A 23,615-nucleotide genomic window follows, 5' to 3' on the forward strand; every position below is an offset into this window, starting at 1 on the left:
CTATTTCACAAACATCACTTTTAAAATTGATTACATGATGGTGGGACCAGCAATGGGAAGTGTCTAGGAGGTGCATGAACTTCAGTTCTGGCTTTGCTTTACTGTACTCTGCCTGACCTTTAGTAAAACATACCATCTTCATCAAATGAAGTCAAGGATTGTTCCAGCTGATGTAGGCTTGACACTAATCAGTATTCAGGCCAAAGTAAGGTTTTCTACTCCTACATTAAATGTTCATGTTTATTATCTCAACAGGTTTTAAAATGCCTGCTCTAAACTATTGTTGTTACTGAATTATTGAATTTACACCAAAGTATAAACGGTTAGCCTTATACATCCCTGAAAACATTACATTTAGAAATACTCAGGACAAACTTTTAAATTCTAAGTTAAAACTTAGAATTTAATAGAAACTAGAAAAAAACAAGTGTAACTTTCATGGAACAGCAAAGCGTAGAGGAGATGAAGTTAAAACCGAGATTCTTGCTTGCTCTGGGATATAAAGCAAATATTTAGAGAAGTGAATATGAAAATTATTTCATGCATTCTGGAAAGGAAAACATAAGGACACTTACTTCAGAAAAAGTACCACTAGTCTCAGTGGGACAGAAATAAAAAAAAGTGGAAAGAGTTCTTTCAAACTCTATAAAATAGATTATAAGATAAAGAAACAGAGATACCTTTCTTCCTAATGTATGCAAGAAAATTATCGATCTTTCTGTCTGTCTGTAATCATCCATCCATCTACTATATGTATCAATCAACATGATAAAATTTACCAATGCACAAACCATAGAGACATATGAATCAGTTCCTAGAAATTATATTTAATTTGTTTATTTAAAGAGAACACAAAAACCAAGAAAGAAAAACTAACAAATATATTTATATATATTTAAAATATATTAAATATATATTGTCATTTATTTGGAGCCTTTTCTCCACTTTGTTTATTGTTGCTGCATCATTTTTAATAGTAAAGTTAGATGGTGGGTAGCAAATTATAGTTGAAAAAAGGCCAGTAAGAGATAAGAAAAATAAAATGGCGTATTTATCGGGGACAGAACAAATCTGAAAAAGGAATGGGAACATTTAATAAGATTTAATTTAAAAGTTTTTTTTAATAAATTTTATTGGTTTTTAAAAACAAACATAAACAAACAAAACATAAAAACATCAAGCTATCTTCCATAGGTGTACATACAGTGTGCCGGTTGGTTTACAAATTGTTTTGTGCTTCCATTTCATAGTCTTCAATTACAATTACATTGCATATGATCTCATATTGTCAATCAAAAATTAAATACCTTAGTATCATTATTAATCAATCATTTGACTATACTTTTATTCATTCATGTTTTACAGGATAATCATAATTTACTTAGTTTATTTTATAACAGTTCATATTATCATCCCAAATCTATCTTAAAATCATTTTGTAGATATAATAGAGTACATCTTTATATATTTATTATTTTCTAAAAGTCTACGTATTTCATTACTGTACTTTATTGTCTAACCATTGATAGAAAAGATCCCAAATTTTATAAAATTGTTTATCCTCTTGTTCTCTAATTTCAAATGTCAATCTACTCATTTCAGCACATTCCAATGTTTTCTTAATGATTTCCTCCTGTGATGGTATTTTCTCATTTTTCCAGTTTTTAGCAAATACAATCCTAGCCCTGTTAATACATTTACAATCAGGTATTTCAAGTCTTTACTATATATTTCAGGTAAAATTCCCAATAAAAATATCTCTGGTTTCAAGTCTATATGTTTTTTTGTCATTTTTTCCAACCACATGTGGATTTTAGTCCAGTATTTTTTAGCATCCGCACAAGTCCACCACATATGGTAATATGAGCCAGGTGTCTGATGACATTTCCAACATTTTTTGGATTTATTCTTGAACATTCTTGCTATTCTTGTTGGGGGGAAATGCCACCTGTAAAACATCTTATACAAATTTTCTTTATATGCTGTTGACATTGTCATTTTATAATTTTGAGACAACAATTTTTGCCATTTCTTTAAATCAATCCCATATCCAAAATTCTTCCCCCAAGCAATCATAGTTTCTTTAATTTGTTCTTCTTCTAGTTTAATTTCTGATAAATATCAATACAATTTTTTAATCACCTTTTCATCAGTACCTGTCAAAATCTTATCTAAGTCAGTCAGTTTATCATAGACACCTTCTGTTTTAGAATCTTTATCATACCTTGAATGTATTTGCGCATATGAAAATCAATTCATCGTTATACCTTGTTCCTCTAGTTTTTGTATAGATTGAGTTCACCCTTTTCATTCAGTATTTCACCATATCTAACTGTTTGTTCCTTTTTGTATATTATAGGATAAGAAAATGCTTCAATAGTTGATAACCAGACTGGAATTTTCAAATAACATTGTCTTTTAATCTTCTCCCAGTTTAACCACAGAGACTCCTGTATATAATGTCTTCTAAAATACCCCTGTGTTTTAGTTCCTTTATACCATAAAAAAGCATGCCACCCCAACAACAGATCATGTCCTTCTAATGTCAACAATCTAGTATTTCTTAGTGTTATCCATTCCTTAACCCACATCAGATTTGTAGCTTGGTAGTACAACTCCCAATTAGGCAAACCAAATACTCCTCTAATTCTAGCATCTTGCAAAAGTTTTAACTTTATTCTCGCTTTCTTACCTTGCCATATATATTTCAACACAATTTTATTTAAATCTGCAAAGTAGTCTTTTCCAAGCCTAATTGGAATTGTTTGAAACAAATATAAAATTATGGGTAATATATTCATCTTGATTGTTGAAATTCTCCCTATTAGTGACAGTTGTAAATTTTCCCATTTCGCCAAATCTAGCTCTATCTGCTGTTTAAGTTTGATATAATTATTCTCTTTTAATGTACTACATCTTGCTGTCAAATATATCCCCAAGTACTTAATCTTATTCGTGACCTGAATTTTTAATAGGTCTGCCAGTTCTTCCTTTTGTCTTAATAGCATATTCTTTGTCAAGATCTTTGTCTTATATTTATTTATTTTCAAACCAGCCACCTTTCCATATGTCTCTATCTTTTCTATCAATTTTGATGCTGTTTATAAAGGGTCTTCTAAGATGAAAACCAGATCATCTGCAAATGCTTGCAGCTTAAACTCTTCCTTTTTGATTTTCATTCCTTTTATATTCTTTTCATCTCTAATATTTCGATTTAGCACTTCCAAAGTTAACACAAACAACAAAGGTGATAGTGGGCACCCTTGTCATGTCTCTCACTCTTCTGGGTATTTGTTTCAAGACCACAATCTCCTTGTCTTTGTATTTCAATGTTTTCTCTTTTGCCACTTGCAATATTTGTGTTTTAATGGCTTTCCTTGTAAATCTAATGTGAACTTCTCTTGGTAAGCTATTTCTCATCACATATCTTGTGAAAACTCGATAAACCTCATCTATTCGATCCATCATCTTCTCTTGAGTTATTTCCAAAGCTTCAGCCAGTATTTCTATCATTATCTCAGCTAAGTTTTGTCTTTTTTCTTCCTCTACGTTTTGGAATCTAAGATAGAATTCTGATCTATCCATCTCCCATCTCAACATACCACTTTTATCTTGTTCAACCACCGTTAATCTATTATCAATATCTCCAATCTTCTTGTCTCTTTGTTTATCTTCTTCAATTTTTTGGAATCTCTCATCATACTTCAACATCATTTGTTGGATGTTCTCCACTTTTTCATCAGTTTTCCCTGTTCTTTGTTCAATGTTCTCTGTTCTTTGTTCAATGTTCTCTGTTCTTTGTTAGATGTTCTCTATTCTCTTTTCAATATTCTCTGATCTTGCTTGAATATTTTGAATTCCTTGCATAATCATCTGCAGAGTCACTTTTTCTTGTTCTTTTTCTTGCTTTAACATTGTCTATATTGAACGTTGTCCTCCAGATGGTGGAGAGGAAGAAGTAGAAGTTGAAGAACCAGGAGCTGTAAATTTCCTACTCATTTTAAGCAATTCAAAATCTTCAGGTTCTTCTAAACCTTAATCCAATTGTGAAGTAACCAATTATAGTTCAAAATAAAAATAGTAGAAAAAAGAAGCCCAATAATAATAATTTAAAAAAAGAAAAAAGAAGGGAGGACAAAATTTCTTCAGGTTCTTGTATACCTTAATCCAATCAATAGTTAGATGAAAAAAAGGCTTAAGGAAAAAAAGAAAAGGAAAAAGGAAAAGGAAAAAATTATTCAGGTTCTTCAACACCTTAATCCAATTGAAAGGTCTCAAATAGAAAAAAAATACATAAGAATAAACCAGAAAGGTAGATGAAAAAACAAAAATACCAGGAAAGGGGGGGAAAAAGGCTTTTAAGGCTTTCCCTTTAAAATAAAAAGCAAACGTAGAGATTGGACTTCCAAAGAAAAAAAGAGAAACAAAGACAAGCTCCAACAAAGCCAAAAACCCATATAGTTATTACAAAAAAAAAAAAAAAAGATAAAAAGAAATACAATAAAGCTGGTGAGGAGGGATAGCACAACTTAGAAAAAGTAAAAAGGGCACACTGCACTTTGTTTAATTATCCAAGGCTCTTATTATAGCTCTCTTCTCCAAAAACTTATCACCTTTCCCCCCCTAAGTTTCAACACCAGACTCCAGCTGTTGATAGAAACCCAGAAGAGCACCTGCAATAATATTCTCCCATGCTCTTCCCTCTATCTTATCAAATAGCAATGTCCTTGAAAAAGAGTCTCAGTTCTTTCTTTCTCAGCTTTGTCTGGTCACAGGGAAATAGAATATTTTCAAGCCTCTAGTTGGCAGTGTTACAAAGTTTCTTTGCTCTCACTTTCCCCCTCCTTTTCTGAGCAGGATATAATAAGAATTAATTAAAAAAAGAAAAAGATATTTTAAAAAAATGAAATAACTAAAGGGAGCCTCTAGCCTAAAATATTACAAAATCAAAAAGGAGAAAAAAAAATAGAGGTAAAAGAAAAAACCAGTCCAGTTTCAAAATACAAGATCATGTATAGAAAATCCAGCAATGAGAAAAACAAACAAACATTACTTTGACATTCCTGTTTAAAATAGCCACTTAATCACTTCTGTCAAAACTTTTACAGATTCTTTCTTTTCCTTAGGGTGTCCTTTCAGATCTTAGAATAAAAAAAAAGTTCTCACCAAACCGCACACTCTCTCTTTCTGTTCTCTTCCGTTTCGGAGCTGTCCCAACTTCAGCAGCTTTAATGGCTGCTTCTTTGCCGCTGGCAAGAAGAGCTTCTCCTGGATCTACCAGGGACTTTGCGGTATCCCTGGGATCAACAGGATGCGCTCTTCACTTTCACTGTCTCTTCGGGACAGTTTAGATCTGATAGGACCGTCCAGGAGCAAAGATATCAGCAGCGATCTCAGACCTCCAAGATTGCATGCCGTATCATCGCGACGCCAGCTCCACCCTCAAGATTTAATTTAAAAGTTTAATAAGGACTGAGAAGCTAGGGAATGTTAAGTATCAGTTGGAAAAAGACAAAGAAAAGGGACAGAAGAAAGAATTTTGAATATTTTGCTTAAGATTTTTACAGATTAAGCCTTATTACTGAATCTGAGAGGAAAAGATTGCTGACTATTACCTAGATCTCTGAACAGCAATACATTTATTTAAAAATGAGGATGAATTGCTTTTTTAAATGTTCCATTTGCTTATTATTTATGCAACACCTTCACCTTCACCTACTCCTATGTCATTAAAAATTACAATTCAGTAGCAAAATGCAACACCACACCCCTTTCATTTAACAATGCAATCTATGCAAATCATTTGTACATAGATATTATTTCCAGTGTAATAAAACTGAAAGGCCTAGTTGACGTGCCCAGAGTAATTTATTTACTGGTATGCTTAATCCTATTTATAGAAGCCTCTTGTCAACAAGTACAAACCCATGGCTTCCTGGAATGAAATGATTCCATATATGTTAATAGTGACACATCTCTTCACTCAAGTCCTATTACAAATTGACCAAGCCCTACGGTGTTAGGAGATTTTTCTGAAGTTTGACAGCTCGTTGACTATGTTTGTTCAATCCCACCCTGCATGACCAGACTTTATTCATAGTCAAAGTATGAGTATGACAGTGAAAGCTATGCTGGTTTAGGTGACATCTGCATCAGTGGCATTTTGGGTGGTGGGTGGTAGGAGGGTTTGTTCCTCAATGGAACTCACAGGGCTTGATTAGGAACTACAGTACCAGGTTATTAAAAAATCTTCACTAAAGTTACATATCTCTCCATATTAAGAATCAATATGCTTTGGACAATACTGGAGAGAACATCAATTGAAACTATGACTTAGTGTTCTACTACTCATATTAGGTATGAGTCTTTGTAGGAAAAATGTAATGGATGGATGGATTGATATATTTATTTCTCAAGTTTATAAACTGTTCCATTATCAGAGACACTGAGAAAGTAAACTTTTGGATTTACCAATAATCTTAGCCATTCACATGGCTAAGGAAATTCACATATATTATTGTCATTTGGCTATGGTTCTTGTACATTATCCTGGTTCTGCTTTGAACTTTCTTCAACTTTTTGATTGGCATAATAAAGTATTTGAGACATAGTTTTGACATAGATTTGTATGCTGTTTTATGATAGAACATGCAGTATTTTATGCATTTTGTAAATAATTGCTATTTGTTAACAATAATTTAGAGATTCAAAAAACACTTCACGAAAAAGAACAATTAAATATTTAAATAAACCTATAGAAGAGTTATATATTTTTCTAGCTTTTAAAATACAAAAATTGTTTAAAATATGTCATTGTTCTTTGTGTGTGTTCAGCACACAAATATTATTATTATTAATATTACCTCTTCTGTGAAGAAGCAGTCACCTAAATTACACAGTGATATTTTTGCTTTGAAAGGATGAATGAAATTTACCTAATGTGCTTTATCGTTGGTCCTTTCTCATTTTATTTCTCCTATTGTTTGTCCTGGTCCTGCAGTCCCATCATGTGTAAAATTAGATTCTCTGCTCCTTGAAGAAGAAAAAAACAGCACCTTTTTTGTTCTCAAAAAACTTCAAATGATTTTCAATTATGCAGGAAAATTATTAACATAAATGTTATATACTACAGGAAATGAAAAAAGGTATTTCAATCTATTACAATAAATGAATCCTTGAGGAAAAATACTCTCAACAGAAAATTGAAACTAATAAAATAAATATTTGCCAGTAAAGACTAAAACTGACTGTAGAAACTGAATATCTCCTTCAGTTCAAAACATTGAATTTCTATAGAAAATGCCAGGGGTAAATTCAAAATGTCACGACCATATTTTTAAATCATCACTTGCCTTTTCTACCTAGTAGTATAGCATTTAAATTCATAATCACTATATTATTATGTAATGTTATGGAATTTGAATTGAGAAAATAAAAGCATTGACATGTGTTCATATTTTTCTAATATTTATTTATTGAAAACATTTGTATACCACTTCTTATTAAAATATATCTCATAGTATTGTTAGTCTTAAAGCTAACATCCCAAAAAAACCCATAGCATGTGTGCATAGTTGGACGTGCTCAGCCAACCTTTCCAAAAGCTTGTCTTAATGGTTGAAATAAGCATGTAATACATTGAACGGTGGTAAGAGAAGGCAAGCAATAAAAACTGTGAGAACAGAAAGGCTTTTGAGCAACAATAAGTCCAAACTACTATAGGAGAGAGACTGGCAGAGCTAGGGGAAGGAGTTAAAAAAGGTATGTTTGGAATTATTACATAGCCACAAAGAACTAAGTCCACCACCCCTTCCTGAACACTGCTAACACTTATCTAATTCTGTGCAGGTGCTAACCATAGACTGAGAAAAATCCTGTGCATAGTCTTTAGTAATAGCACAAGACCTATATATCATTCCACAGTACTTTAAAGCACTCTCTGAGTTTTACAACATCAGCAAATTGCCCCCAACAATTTGGGTCCTCATTTTATTGACCTCAGGAGGATAGAAGGCTGAGTCAACCTTGAGCCATTCAGGATCAAACTCCTGTTAGTTAGAAGAGTTAGACTGCAATACTCCATTTTAACCACTTTGCCACCATGGCTCCTGTAAATAAATCAGTTAATTAGCATTTTCATGTGTGGACCTGGTTTTTCGTACCTGATAACTACAGAGTTATTTTCAAATATATTGACATATATCGGCAAAAGGGATAGAAGAATTCCATTATATTATATACCATGACTCTCCAAAGTGATCAATATCAACCCCTAAGGATAAATAGAACTATTATTGTTGTTGTTATTTGTAGTACAATTAGTTAAATAAGTATTCATTACATTATTTTCATATGATAAATGTTTGGGGGTTGATGAACAATCTGAAATTTATGAAGGGGTCAATCAGCTGAGGAATTTGGGGACGCTTGTTTTAGAAAATGGCTTGCAGAAAAGGGAATAAGTTCTTATGATAATATTATAAAATACATTTACTTATAGTAATCTATAATGTCCCTCTTCATCTCTTTCATAGCAACTTGCTATTTTAACATTTCAGTTAAGATTATGTGAGATGATTATTAAAATATATTAAACATAATAATATATTAAACATAATAATTTAATAGCAGGTTTAATTTATACTTCCTTACTCTCCATTTTCATCTCAACCAATACTTGCGACCAATTCACAAATATTTATATCAAGGTTTACCTGACTGAATGTTCAATGGACATATTAAGTCTAAAATCTCCAGGGAGCATTGACTGTCTAAAACAGTCAGACTCCAACCTATCTGAAAACAGGACATTTGCATATCTGTTATAGAAAGTACAAGAATAGAAAATTCATTCCAAAATCATTGATACTTCCTGAAAATTGAGAAACTGAAACATTGAAACTCAGAAAGTTTGACAGTGAGAACTTTCTAACATTAGCTTTGAATGGTGATCTGGAGAATATGCCACACTGCTAATGTCATTCATAGAATCCAAGAGAGCTGAAATTCTCCCCCCCCCCCTCCTCCCATCTCCCCCCATCTCTCTGACACACACCACAATTAGAACACCAGGAAGAAAAGCATGAGCTCAAACCACTAACAGAGGCCAATGTGCCAGTAGAAACCAATCTGCAGGGTAGAAAGTTGTGGTTTGAGGCTATGCTGCTTCTTTAAACTTCGATTTGAAGAGTGTTCACTTCCATAATAGCTTGGAAATTTTGTTTATTTTTATACCATATGGACTTTGAGTTTTTCCTCACTAACAAACTTTAGTATAACCCAACCTTTACTATGGCAATAGAAAGAACCGTTGGCATAATGATCCATTGCCCCAAGTCTTTTCACCATTTCAATTGTTTTGCAGAGAACAGGTGTTTTACAGTAAAGAGCAGTAAGATAACGCTATGTAAATCATGTATCCAGGATTAGACAAAGCCAGAATCTAGTAGATGCAGAGAACATTGGGTTGCTAGGGCATTTTGAAGACGATGTGGTTAACTAATGATGAACTTACCTGAATCTATGCTACTAAATAAACCTGATACGCTTCAGAGCTGTTGATTTTTTTTTTTTACAAATATCCCCCCCCCAGCCCTGTTGTAAAATTTCTCACTCACATAGTCTAAGATGCATTTATGTTTCATAAAATCTGAAGGGAGATAGACTTTCACTCAAACTGGAGGACTCTAGGCATATCTCAAATGGATGAGGGACCACCAGGTCACTTTGTAATCTGAAAATAAATACATTTAGAGCCCAATATAAATTGATTACTTAAAAATAATCTATATTAATGTGAGGTCTTCCCAGATGTGTTGTAGATATAAATCTGAGAATTAATAGCATACCTGGTGACATCAGGTTTGAAAAATCTGGCAAAAGGTCTCCCAAGATCTGGATGTTCCCATTTTGCTGTTGTTTAGAAGAGTCATAAAGACCTGGTCCTTCATCCAGACCTTTGGAGAGATAGATCCCCTTGCTTCATGGTATTTATATTTTTCATTTTATTTTTTATTGATTTTATTTGTTGTGAGATTCTCAAAGTTGCCGAGAGTCAGGCTGCATACACATTTAATAAATTATTATGGTTCGTTGCACAAAGCCAGAGTTTTAGACTAGATTTGGCATTTGTGTCCTATTGAGTCCTTCCCAAGGACTTGTGATAGGCAGATGTTGTTGTTTAATAATATTAAAGTTTATTATTACTCTCCAGTGCCATTGTTATGATTCTAGAATGGCAGAGAGATCCAGAAGTAAATTTTGCGAAGGATAAAAGTTTAATATAGGCATGAGCAACCAAAATAAAACCTCTAAGCAGTTCTTAAGGAGTCCTGTTTATACAGATGTTACATAGGAAATATAAATGCATACATTTCATCCAAAAGAATTAACTTTATGCAGAGCAAAGAAGTGAAAACCTGAAACCACATTAACATTAAATGCTGAGGTCATACTGTAGTTTCACTGTCTTTTCCTATGAATTTCCATGTTTAACTATCTTTCCCAGTTTTTCACCTCCCCAGTGAGTCATGGAACCAAAACTTAAAAAAAAAAAAAAACCTAAAAGGATGATTTAAGGCTGCAGGAACCAGTGGTCTGGCAAAAGCAGTAGGAGAGGCCTATTCTAAGGTAAGCAGAAAATTATCTATGGAAAAATTGAAAAGGGGAGGGGAAGAAAAAACCAACAAAGGGGAAAAAGCAGAATTATCAGGGCATTAAGGATATTTTCTTTGTTTTAAATAAAGACTTCCTAACACCATGTTTGTTCACTGTTTGCCATATATATACTCTTTTTGCATATACTTTCTGGGTTTTCATGCAGAATAAAATATAAGTCTGAAAGAGATTCCATACAGTTAGTGAAAAGAAAGAGACCCCAGGGGATTTATAGGTAGTCTTTGACTTATGACCACAATCGAGCCCACCATTTCCATTGTTGACCGCTTAGAGAGGGCTGTAAAGCACTGTGAAGCAGTATATAAGTCTAAATGCTATTGCTAAGTTAAGCAAGGCAGTTGTGAACTGAGTTTTGCCCCATTTGGCTACCCTTTTGCCACAATTGTTAAGTGAATCCCTGAAGTAAATCCAGCTTCCCCCATTGACTTTGCTTGTCAAAAGCCGGCTGGGAAGGTGGCAAATGATCCCATGACCGCAGGACAGGGCAACTGTCATAAATACATGCCAGTTGCTAAGTGCCCGCATTTTTATCATGGGACCATGGGGATGCCGTAGCAGTAGTAAGTGTGAAAAATGGTCATATGTCACTTATTTCAGTGCCGTTGAAATTTTAAACAGTCACTAATCAAATAGTTTTAATTCGAGGGCTGCCTGTAGCAGGCTGGAAAATTGCTGTAATGAAAAAAGGACATTAAATTAAGAGTATAAATAATTAAAAATAACAACAACAGCTGTGGTGGCGCAGCAGTTAAAATGCAGTTACTTCAGGCTACTTCTGCTGCCTGCCGGCTGCCTGCAATTTGGCATATCGAATCTCACCAGCTGCAGGTTGACTCAGCCTTCCATCCTTCTGAGGTTGGTAAAATGAAGACCCAGATTGTTGCGGGCAATATGCTGACTCTGTAAAGTGCTTAGAGAGGGCTGTAAAGCACTGTGAAGTGGTATATAAGTCTAAGTGCTATTGCTAATAATAATATTAATAATTTATAATTTGCCTTCATTCATAAATATAAAAACCCTACACTGTGATGGTCGTAAGTGTGAAAACTGGTCATAAGTCACTTTTTTCAGCATTGTCATAACTTTGTAGTTACTAATGGTTATAAGTCAAGGACCACCTATACTATCAAAACTAATCCTATCAAGTAACTAGATACTTACTTGATATCTAGTAAATATCAAGGTTACAAACTCAATGGTTGTATGACAATGAAAAATTATATGACAAATTGCAAGAGCTCATAAATACAAATACAAAGGATATGGTTCCACTAATAGTTTGTTGGAATGCTAAACTTTAGAAGTAGAGGAACCTCAAATTAAAAAATGGATTTGGATTGGGTAAATGAAATACTGCTAGAGATTGCTCAATAGAATTTTGTGAAGAAAATTGTTAATTCTTAACACTTGCTTCAAGCAACATAAATGCATACATTGAATAACATCCGGTGGACAATTTCCAATCAAATTGATGACACAATAGGAGAAAGAATATAAAAATGGTAAATGCAGTTAGACAAGATGCTTCTATGTTTAGGTTGTGGAACAATCATCTGTGAATTAACTGATAATGAAATATGTATTAAATTTAGAAAATTACAGAAAGTAGGAAAATAGTAACCACACAGGATAGATTTTAACCACACAGATGATTTGCCCCACACTTGGTCTTCCAATGGTACAACCATGGCCACTGTATTTGAGTCCAACCATCAGCTGCTGATCGGTCACTTCTTTTTCCTTCTGCCTTTCCCACCATTACAGCTTTCTTCAGAGAACTAATCTTTGCATAATGTGTCCAAAGTAAGAAACAGTAATTGAGCAAGGTCATTTTTGCCTTGGGTGAGATAATCAACCAGAGCTTGAAAGTGACTATAGACTACATTATTTCACACTATTAATTAAAAATAAAGATTTACAAAAACTCACCAAGAAGGTAAAGCTAGAATGTGAAAATAGGATCTGAAAATATTACAAATTTAACAAGACAAAAATAATGTAAACCAGCATGTTTGATATTGAGAATTGATGGTAAAGAAGTATAAGTGTTAGATTTATTTTCTTGGGCTCAAGCATAGGCAACAACGAACAATATAGGAGGCAATGTCAAGCTTAGATAAAATGTTAAATGTTAAGGCAGTGTCTATGACAATAAATAGAATAGTTAAAGCAATGATTTCCCTAATTATGGATTTGAAGATAAATATTAGGATTATATGGATTATAAAAAGAACCAATCGGTACTGGGGGGGAAAAGCTGACTGCTCCTTTGAAACAATGGCCACTGTAACAAAAATCTTATGTTTTGAATGTATTATATGACTGGATGAACTAGGAAAAACGCTTGGTAAGAATGAGAGAGAGAGAAGAAAAAAAAACCAGATGAATGGATCTGAATGTAGAATGCCTCTAGAAAAGCTATAGCTTGACCCTGAAGAGCGCAGTTGCCCATACAGAAATGGGACTGATGAGATAGCATCCAACTTTCCCACTTCGTGGGTGCTTGAAAAATGTCCCTAGGTATCTAAAGTTAACTTTTAATATAATCATTAGATTACAATATAATTGCCATTTAACTGTTGCTAAACGGCAATTATATGTAACAAGCTGAAGAAGCTTCTTGGATGAAAAGCCAAACATCTTCAAAGAAAAACCAGAAAGTCCAGTTGTCTCTTGAAACAACCATGACCTGGGTGACTGACAATCTCCACAGACATTGCCATTTAACAGGTTAAAGAACAGCTTTTATCCGTGAGCTGTCAGACTCCTGAATGCAACATAACTATGTAGTATGATAGACTTGCAGGCTGGCTCAATGTGCAACATGTTCACACTGGTGTAATATAATATAATGTCATGTTATGCACATATATGTATAGAGGATTGTGTGTTTGTTAGTATGATTTACTGGGTTAGGGATTTTCTTTCTTTCGCTGAGTTATTGAGATGTATTTGTGTTGTGAGGGTGCACTAAGGGAGCCTAAGCCAATCTCATTGTACACATGTGTGTTGACGATAAAGGTTTGAATTGAATTCCTTTGTGGAAAAGAATTACTTTGCTTCTAATAATTTACATCTAAATATCAATCTTACATGCCTGGCATTTTCATTCCCTTGTCACTGAGAGGATGCCTGCATTTCCTGCATACAAGAAAAGAGCATGTAACATCCAGGTCATGGTTGAACTGGATCAAGACAGATATTTAATGAGTTAATGTAAAAATGTCAAGAGTATTAAATGCATCCCTACTTTATGTAGGAATTGCTTCTGACAGATGTTCCTAAGGTTTGGCGCTACCTCTTATGTACTTTTATAGAGCTGGAGAGTAAGTCAAGTTTTCACATTATTTCAAGAATAATTTAAGTGCCCTTCCCAGATTTCTTAGTGCTTGACTAGTGATTCTACAGTGATGTTTCCAATCAATTTCCTCTGATTACTTGGCCAAGCAGGGCAGAAATGCCTATAGTAAAATGCAACCTCTTCAGACATTGTTGGACTGACACAGAGATGTCTTACTTTATTTATTCAGCAAATAAAAATGGCTGTCCATCTACCACTGGAACCCACGAGGAAAGGACTAAAAGCATCATACCAAAAAAATGGTTTTTTAAAAAAATGTCAACCTGCTGCAACATAAACCTCATCTACATACACCACACAATCTTGCTGGGTTCCATTAATTGCCTAGCCCAAGTGCCTGGAGGAAAAGCTAGATCTTCACAAAAAGATGGCAATCTGAATGTACAAGAAGAGGACGTTCCATCAAACGGCGATGACCAGGAAGGCACATTTTCTGGGCCTCAAGCAGGTGAATGACAAGGAAGGCACATTTTCTGGGCCTCACTGCTTCACAAAGGGGACCTGAAGCCAAACGAAGCCCACCCAGAGCCATGGAAGCTTGCTAAGTGGTTTTCCCCAGTTGCTTTCTTTTACACCATCTTGGCACCCAGAATGTTGTGAGGAAAATGGAAGAGCGAGCTCTGTGCAAATTGCTCCTGAAGGAAAGATGGGATGTAAGTTCAGCCAAGAAATAAATCAATTTGGTGCTGCCAAAATAGCCATCTCGTTTCTCTCAAAAGACTTCATCTATTTCCCACTCCTTGGCTTGGATTCACAAATGAACCTTGAAACAACCTAGATAGGATTCATTAGAGCCATTCAAAAGCAGGAAATGGCTGCCTAGGAGCACTCTTTTTCCGTCAGGAGAGGAAGCAATATTCCTATCTCTCCAGGGAGAGATAAAACATGTTCTTAGAGATTCTCAAGTGACATGCATCTTCGGTATGCAATCCAAGGTCCTTCTGAGCATTTCTGGCCGGGCTCCATCCCTCTACGCCACCGTCTTAGTAGAAGTGCCGAGGACCAAGTCCTCTAAGCTTTCACCAAATATGGCGGGGGCTGGAAACTCGTTCAGCCAAGGCCGGAAATCACTTTGGCCGGAGCATCGCATCCCGCTCCCCGCTTCTCAGTCTTGGGTCCTCGGAGCCAGGCCGGAGAGGAGGGAGAGCTCTTCTCCCTTCTCTTCCCCATCGCCAGGAACAACCGCGCAATCCGGGCAGCTGAAAGGCGGCTCTGCAGCCTCGGCCGTTTTCTCAGCGAGCTCCTGCTCCGGGCAGCGGCCCCTTCGCTGCTGCCGATATTTGGGAGAGCTGAAACAGCGTTTTCCCTTGGGGAGGGTATTCATTTTGGAACAAGAGGAGAGGGCAGGAATTGTTGGAGGTGGGGGGGAGGGAAGCAACCCAAACAGTTATTTCATCCCGAGCCCCGCTTTTTTTTTTTTTTTTGGCAACCTCGCGGACCAGATGGTTTCCTCATGTTGCCTTCAGCAGGGCAGAAATAGATGGAGAGTGGGGAATTTCCTCCCGAAGATGGACCCTTATCCATCAGCCTCGCGTCTGCTCTTTGGCAGAAGGGAGAAGACGTGTGCGGGAGCTGGGGGGTGGCCGGGGAGAGAAGGGGGAGGACAGAGAGATGTCTAGTATCAACTTGAAAATATGCTTTATATGTCTGAGACCAAACCTAGTTTGTTTGTGGAAACATCACTGGATTCGAGTCAGCCTGAGGCTTAGAGCCTCCACCTATACAAGACACTGGCTCTATTATACTACTCCTACTTCCCTGGCCACAGAGGCACCTAACCCCTTTCCCCAAAGAGAGAAAAAGAATATGATGATTTATAAATTTCAAGAAAACTCCTTCCTTCCTTCCTTCCTTCCTCCCTCTCCCCCTCCCTCCTTCCTTCCTTCCTTCCTTCCTTCCTTCCTTCCTCACAATATCTAACAGACACATACAGTTCTATATATCTCTGCTGCACCTCTTCAGATTAGGACTCAGGAGCAACACTTACCCCAACACATGTTCACAGCCCCTGTGGCAGGTCTCCTTCCATGCACTACAACCTCCTTAAACTCTGGCAAGAGCAGGCAGCTTGGGTTTTCCTCCTCCAAAGCAGCAGCAGGGCTGGCAAGGGGTGAGTTCCCCACCCCTGCATGGCCACCCCCCTGTGAGTGAGTAGCACATGTAAGACACCAACAAGGCAGCCAGGTCGATCCCATTGCTTCCCCCTCACATCACCTCCCTCTTCCCCCTCCTGTTAATCACTTGCTCTGTGTGTGTGTGTGTGTGTGTGTGTGTGTGTGTGTAAGTAATGGGATTTTTGCATGTTGCTCTGGTCTGTTTTAGTTATTGAAAACAAACATTAAGACCTCTATTGAAATAAAATTAGCTACAAACTCAAGTGGGATCCCTGTATTTCACATAAAAGGAGCCAGTCCACCCCACCCCCCTCATCAGCAAACCACAATTATTATTTCCAATGCTGTTCCTCCTAAACCATAATAGGCAGACCACTGAAGAAGAGGGTGGGTGGGAGGTGGAAATACACCCCATCAGGAATTCCAAAGAATTTCCTGCCCTGGGAGCAAAAGTGAAGTCTATATTTAACAGTATCTGAAGCTGTCAGGAATGCTTTGTGGTTGGATAACAGAGTAGAAAAATGTGCAAAATGCAGGCTACTGCTCTACCAAATATGGAAATATTGTTACGTCTAGTGTCTGAATCACCATCTGGAAATATTTACAGCCATGAAGTCAAATGGTAACAACAAAAGCTAGGAACAACCGGCTCCCCCAGCTTCAAACAAGATAAGAATAGTTAGCAAAGAGCATTAATTATAAGTAAATATTAATATTATTAAGTATTAAGAGGAGAAATATTCTGAAGATCTACTGTTGCTTTACATTACTGACAGGCCTAAAAAAGAAACCTGTTTCAGGCCCTCAACAAAATGTAGGACTCTGAAGAATTGTAAATAGTGGAGGTTTGCGGTCATGTGCATTTTGAATGTAATGCAAATGTTAAAACCCCAAGATACTGTATCAAACTTTTTTTTCCCAAAGTAGATAATAGTTAAACAATTTCATAATTTTAAAGCCATTGCTTTGATAACTAATGTGTAAATTGGAGCATGCAATTTAAGTGTTTATTATATTGACAGTGCAGAATTAAAGGTCATGGCAAGTTCAACTGTTCTATTTGAAGCTTTGAAGCTTTCACATTTGCTTTTATTGAAGCCTCTTATTCCTCCTCACCTTCAGCCTGTATCCCAACCTGCAAACACATCAAAAATCAAGAAATGTGTCTTTTTAAAAAACCTTCATTCCAAAGTGTATTAGAATCAAAGCGGAAAGCTAATCCAAAACCTTTTCATCCAAGTATGAATGTGAAAGATGAAAGTCAGATTAGACAATAGAATCAATAGGACTGGAAGGGACCTCGGGAGGCTTCTAGTCCATCCCAGCTGCTCAAGGTAGGAGGCCTTATTATAACATCCCAATCAAAAGGTTGGTGTAGCTGGTCTTGAAAGTAGGAGACTGAGTTCTAGTCCCACTTTAGGCCGGAAAACTGACTGGGTGACTTTGGGTGAGTCGTTCTCTTTCCGCCCAACCCACTTCATAGGGTTGTTGCAGGGAACAAGGGGAGGTGTGGGAAGAAGTATTAAGTATGTTCACAGCCTTCAGTTACTGATAAAATAATAAAGGCAGGTTAAAAATCTAATAAATAATGGCAGCCACTCAGGTTTGTTAAAAGCACATCAAAACATTTGCTTGCCAACTCGTGTTCCTTGCAGTGACCTGGAATAGCGGGAGCAAAGCTTTCAGGAGCAGAGGGGCCAGATTGTAACTACAGCCCCCCAAACGTAAAGGCAGAGAAAGATATATTTCCCACCTCCCTTCAAACGCCTAAGAAATGGGGATGACCAGCGTAGAGTTTCTCCACACACAATCCCATTCATAAAGCTTAAACCATGCCGCCAGGTTTGTTTTGGGGGGGGGTGCACACTTTTGTTCCAGCTTCGGATCACACCCAAATGTCGAAAAGATTTGCATGGCTGTTCTGTCCCGTACCCTTCCCATCTCCCGTTCCTCTCCCCCTACCCCTCCCATCAATACATACACATTTCTTTCCTCCAAGCTTCCCTGGCATTGAAGCTACTAATTTAGCCAATCCCGTCTGATGGACAATCTGCTACAAGACACCAGTTTCCCAGGCCCCAAGTGAAGGAAATGTAATGTGAAAGGGAGGAAAACCCAAAGCTGTGTACAGGATGGTTTCATAAGTTGAAACTAAGGAGGGAGGAGAAGAAGAAGAAGAAGGAGAAGGAGAAGAGAGGAGGAGGAGGAAGCAGAGGAAGAGAAGAGGAGAGGAGGAGGAGGAGGAGGAGGAGGAGGAGGAGGAGGAGGAGGAGGAGGAGGAGGAGGAGAAAAGAGGAGGAGGAGGAGGAGGAAGAGGAAGAAGAGGAGGAGGAAGAAGAAGAGGAGGAGGAGGAAGAGAAGAGGAGGAGGAAGAGGAGGAGGAGGAAGAGAAGAGGAAGAGGAAGGAGGAGGAAGAGAAGAGGAGGAGGAGAAGGAAGAGAAGAGGAGGAGGAAGAGGAGGTGGAGAAGGAGGAGGAGGAGAAGGAAGAGGAGGAAGAAGAAGAAGAGGAAGAGGAAGAAGAGGAGGAGGAGGGGGGGGAAGGAAAGAAAGCCCTTGCTGTAAGCTCTCCCTCCCGCCCTCCACCTCCCCATGCATGAAGCCCTTAGACAGGGAGGAGCTTGGATGCAAACCGCGCCAAGGAAACATTCCTGAGATGCTTTAGAATTCCTGATGCTTTAGAATTCTGGCTCGACGTCAGCGGAGCTGCAGCACGCGGCGGCAGCTGCACGGTATATAAGGCAGCTCCCACTCTGCCTCTGCTCAGACAGGCAAAGTGCTCTCAGTAACGTCAGGCGGAAGAGCAAAAGCAGAAAAAAAAAAAAGGCGAAAAGAGACCCGGTGCCTTCTTGCTGGCTTTCTCGAGAAAAAGAAGCTAGAGCCGGTCGCGAAGGCGTTCAGCATTCCTCCGGGATTCGACCCTTCTTTGAAAAACACCGCTAGAGCAGAACGAACTCCCCCAAGTCCTGCTGTTTTGCTCCCCTCCCTCTCTTTTTTTTTTTCCTCCTTCCTTCCTTCGGTTTGAGCGAAGAAAAGAAAAAAGGACGGTATATCTGCAGCGTCTGTAAAACGGTTGAAGATGAACTCGCAGAGAACCAGCTGTTTGATCCTGGCTTTTGCCCTCCTTCAGTTATTAAATAGGGTAGGTATTGGATTTGGATTTCAAATTGGTGCAGGGTTGTTGTTGTTGTTTCCTCTTCGTTTATTTTCAGTGAGAAATGTGCCCCCCCTCTTTTAAATAAAGTTGCATGCAAGAAGAAAAAATACAGCATGTGTGAATGTGTGTTAGAACAGGGGCCCACATTCCTGTTTGGGTTTAAGACATAACTCCAAAGTAAGCCTCTTCAACAACTTCCAGATGAAAAAAAAAAAAGTACTGAATGGCTGTAGCTGAGTGAACTTCCTGAACGTTTTGCTTACTTTAGGGCAGAGGAAAGCTGATGGCTTTCACTAGCTTGTTTACAGCTGGCGGTTATATCTCATAGCTATGGTTCGTTTGTTTCTCCTCCGCAGGTGGTTTCTTCTTCCTGCCCAGACACTTGTGAATGTCCTCTGGAGGTCCCCAAATGTGCTCCAGGAGTGGGTCTGGCTTTGGATGGTTGTAAATGCTGTAAAGTCTGCGCCAAACAGCTCAATGAGGACTGCAGCAAGACGCAGCCTTGTGATCACACCAAAGGGTTGGAATGCAACTTTGGCGCCAGTTCCACGGCTCTGAAAGGAATCTGCAGAGGTAAGAGTGCTGGCAGCTTGGCTCTTTTAACATCTCATTCATACAGATACATACGAACCCATTTTTGTCATAGTGAAGTTTAGAAATTTTTCAGTCCATGTATGGTTATGCTTTGTTGGTGGTAGATTGGCAGAAGGGCATATTACTTCAGCAGTCTGGAATGCAATTCACTATGTCTGGACTGCAGTAACAGCACATAAGGAAAAGTGATTCCTGACTAACTTATTGTTCTAGCCTAAAGCTCTGGGGGATTGTAGGGCTCTTTACCCATAAACTGGATTTAATAGAGCAAGGGAGGGGGGGGGGAACCACTCTGCTAGAGGAAACTTATGGTTAAACTTATGCCCAACTTATGGTTTCTCCCTTTTTTAAAAAACCTTTACAGCGCATTCAGAAGGAAGACCCTGCGAATACAACTCCAAAATTTATCAGAATGGAGAAAGTTTTCAGCCCAATTGCAAACACCAGTGTACATGCATAGATGGAGCTGTTGGCTGCATCCCACTCTGCTCTCAAGAACTCTCCCTTCCAAATTTGGGCTGTCCTAACCCAAGACTAGTAAAAGTCCCTGGTCAGTGTTGTGAGGAATGGGTCTGTGATGACTCCAAAGATAACCTGGAACAGCTGGAAAGATTCATTGACAAAGGTTTTGATGTGGATGCTTCTGAAGGAAAGTTGATCAGAAACAATAAATTAATATCCATGATAAAAAGAAAGCAGAGAATCTTGCCAGGTGAGTTATAAATATTGGCTGCACATTTTCCTCTGATACCAAGTAGTGGTAGGGTTATATATAGATGTCTACAGGCTTTTTGCTAGGCATGCTAAGTCCTAAGTATGAGAAACTTAATTCTTTTCTTCCTTCTGTTTTTTAGTCTTTGAAACTGACATTCACAGTCATTCATTTGAGAATCCAAAATGCCTAGTCCAAACAACTTCATGGTCTCAGTGTTCAAAGACCTGTGGAACTGGAGTCTCTACACGAGTCACCAATGATAATCCTGGATGTAGGCTGGTTAAAGAGACCAGGATATGTGAAGTGAGGCCATGCGGGCAGCCTAGTTATGACTCCTTGAAGGTAAATGGGTCTTCCTTATCTTCACCCTCTTCTTGTGGTCATTTCTAGATGGGGGGGGGCGTGTCTTTTAGTCAAGAGTTTTGGCTAACCACACAATCTCTTTTCTTCCAGAAGGGAAAGAAGTGCACCAAGACCAAAAAGACTCACATTCCAGTCAAGTTCACTTATGCAGGATGCTCAAGTGTGAAACAGTACCGCCCGAAGTATTGTGGCTCATGTGTGGATGGCCGATGCTGCACTCCTCAACAAACCAGGACTATCAAGGTCCAGTTCCACTGTGATGATGGAGAGACCTTCACCAAGAATGTCATGATGATCCAGTCTTGCAGATGCAGCTACAATTGTCCCCATGGAAATGAGGCTTACCCTAATTACCAGCTATTCAATGACATCCACAAATTTAGGGACTAAGTTGTGATGTGTGCAGGCTTGAGCAGGAGGATTGTAATTAATATCTGACTTTATTTTTGAAGTACCAGTATGGGAAAAAATGGACTCTTATTGAAGTGATGCCTTTACCCAGCGGAGGGCAACATAGAACAACAAGAAAAGACTGTGTGACTGGTTACTTTTACAAAAGTTTGAACATACTTAAAGCTTCATAGTACTGGAGCAAATTTACTGCTTCAATTTGGAGCACTTGTGATTACTGATTTCTGTTTCTATCTGTTTATGCAAAGTTTTGTCTGTCTGGGCAGTGAAAACCTTCAGTTTCTACTGTTCAGCATAACATTTTTGTTTGAAAGTCATGTTGGAAGTTAAATGCTCCTTTCCAAGGTGGGCACTTTTGGGGTGCCCATCTATGGCAGCTATAAGCATCAGCTATGTATTTCATATCAACAAACAGAAATTGGATGTTTTTAAAGCTGAATATTTTATTTATCAAAATGTAGCTTTGTTCTTGGAGGGAGAGAAAAAACCTTAATACTGGAATAAGTTGTAAATAATTTAATTTTATATTCAATGAATTAAAGTTTATTTATAGAATTAATCATTTAATAAAGAAATATTTACCTAATTTCAGTCAATATGATTCAAACTGACAGTAGCACTTTTAACACATGAGTCTTGCTTGCAAATAAACATGCTCGCAATAAATATAAAAGTTCTGCCATCTTACCAGGGTCCTGGAGCTAATTATGCTTTTAGGGATGAAGTGGAAGAGTTGGGAATATTTCATAATAAGAAATCCTCTTTACCTGTAATCTTTAAGCACACTACTGTTTCCCAGATCAGTTGTTGGTCTGTAATCAGGATGTTCTTAACAGCTATGATGATCAACCACTGCTTTTTGGTAGAGACCCTGTTAATTTAAAACATGTTCTTCTCATGATTCAGTGAAGTAGACAGCAGCAGCAAAGCAGGACAGTGCTTTGTATGATTTCTACGGTTACTTCCTGCAAGTGAATGGGCTCTTTGTGTGCTTTTCTACAGTCTGCAGGAGGTGGTTTCACCAAATTTAAATGAGGGTGAAGCAATTACTGGTCTTACTAAAAGTAAACACATTATTAAAGAAAAGAATGCCAAGAATTCACCTCACTTTTTGCTCCAGGCTAAGAGCTAGCTTCTTTTGCCTTTGTTTTCCCCCTTACCTGCAAAAAATATAAATCTTTGATCAGGCAAATAACTAAAGGGATGGGCACAGAAGGAACTATTTTAGACATTTTTGTCCCATTTATGCCATGCAACGTTCTTTTCTCATTAATTCCCATAATTGAGCAGCAAATCTCATTAATATTTAACCTCCAGTTGCAAGGATTAAGACTGATAGGATTTGGAATTCTTCTACATTATCTAATGGGGTTTAATGGCCTGATGAATAAGCCACACACAATCTAGATGCTACCCAGTCTAAACTGGAACACATTAATTAGTTGCCTCATTTACTCTAATTCTGATATAGATGTATTATCAAGTGTTTCTTTTGCAAAAAGCCCTGTGTGGCCAATAATTCAGAGAGCATTGGCACCAGTCAGCTTGAGGGAGGCTGGAAATAAATCAGTGAAAATATATAAAGAGTTTAATATTTAGAAAGAAATCCCGGGAGGTTCCTGTCTTCCCATAGCCCAGTGCAGACCAGGTATGCTTACTGGTAGCCAAGTAGAAGAAACCAGATGAGACAGGAATGGAATTTACAGAATATCTAAACATGAATTGCATGCAGAATAGAACTTCACCCTACAATATTGTCTTCAGGTTCTACCCACTAATATTGTCACACAGATAAAAGTTGATTCCCAAGGCCCTTATGGGATAGCAATCATGTTTAAGATATGGACCCACCAAATATCTGTTATTCCATTGTTAACCTGGAGAGGAAAAGTGGGAGTGTAAGGCCTTAAAAGTGGTAAGTTTAAATGGCTCACAATCCATGGGAACAAATCTATTATGGTTAATCACTGTTAGTTAAGGGGAATCTGGCAGTGTAGCTTTGAATAATTAGATGTTAAGGCAACCAAGACGAACACTGCTTGACAACTACAGGTACTTTATGGCCTTTTGAGGTGTTTGATTGGCCTCTGTTGGTAGCCAGAGTATAACAGAGTGAAAAATTAGGCTAAGCCTGGTTTACTAAATGACAGGGTAGTCATATCACTAAGTCAAAAAGCAGCAAAATACACACATTTGAACAGTTGCAGGAGGCTTTATTGGGCATT

At 37.7% G+C, this 23,615-nt stretch overlaps 1 protein-coding gene and 1 long non-coding RNA gene across 3 annotated transcripts in view; one reads left to right on the forward strand and one right to left on the reverse strand.

Annotated features, from left to right (window-relative positions):
* The window catches only part of LOC113416334 (uncharacterized), an 87,417-nt gene extending 71,124 nt beyond the window's left edge, over positions 1-16,293 (reverse strand). For both annotated transcript variants that reach the window (XR_015748627.1, XR_003371446.2), the window contains exons 1-2: positions 16,026-16,293; positions 6,936-7,032 (exon numbers count right to left, since the gene is read on the reverse strand). This is a non-coding gene — a long non-coding RNA (uncharacterized LOC113416334). The remainder of the gene's footprint in view (positions 1-6,935; positions 7,033-16,025) is intronic.
* A 2,893-nt stretch (positions 16,294-19,186) lies between these two features.
* On the forward strand, positions 19,187-21,976 carry CCN1 (cellular communication network factor 1). The gene is made up of 5 exons (XM_026674153.2): positions 19,187-19,292; positions 19,664-19,880; positions 20,266-20,613; positions 20,756-20,958; positions 21,070-21,976. Exons 1-5 carry the CDS (start codon positions 19,230-19,232, stop codon positions 21,367-21,369), a joined length of 1,131 nt encoding a protein of 376 aa, XP_026529938.2. The 5' UTR covers positions 19,187-19,229; the 3' UTR covers positions 21,370-21,976.
* Positions 21,977-23,615: the final 1,639 nt, after the last annotated feature.

This window comes from Notechis scutatus, chromosome 3, assembly GCF_049901735.1.
Source record: "Notechis scutatus isolate UNSWTSFEM ecotype Mainland chromosome 3, rNotScu1.2, whole genome shotgun sequence".
Classification (NCBI taxonomy): domain Eukaryota; kingdom Metazoa; phylum Chordata; class Lepidosauria; order Squamata; family Elapidae; genus Notechis; species Notechis scutatus.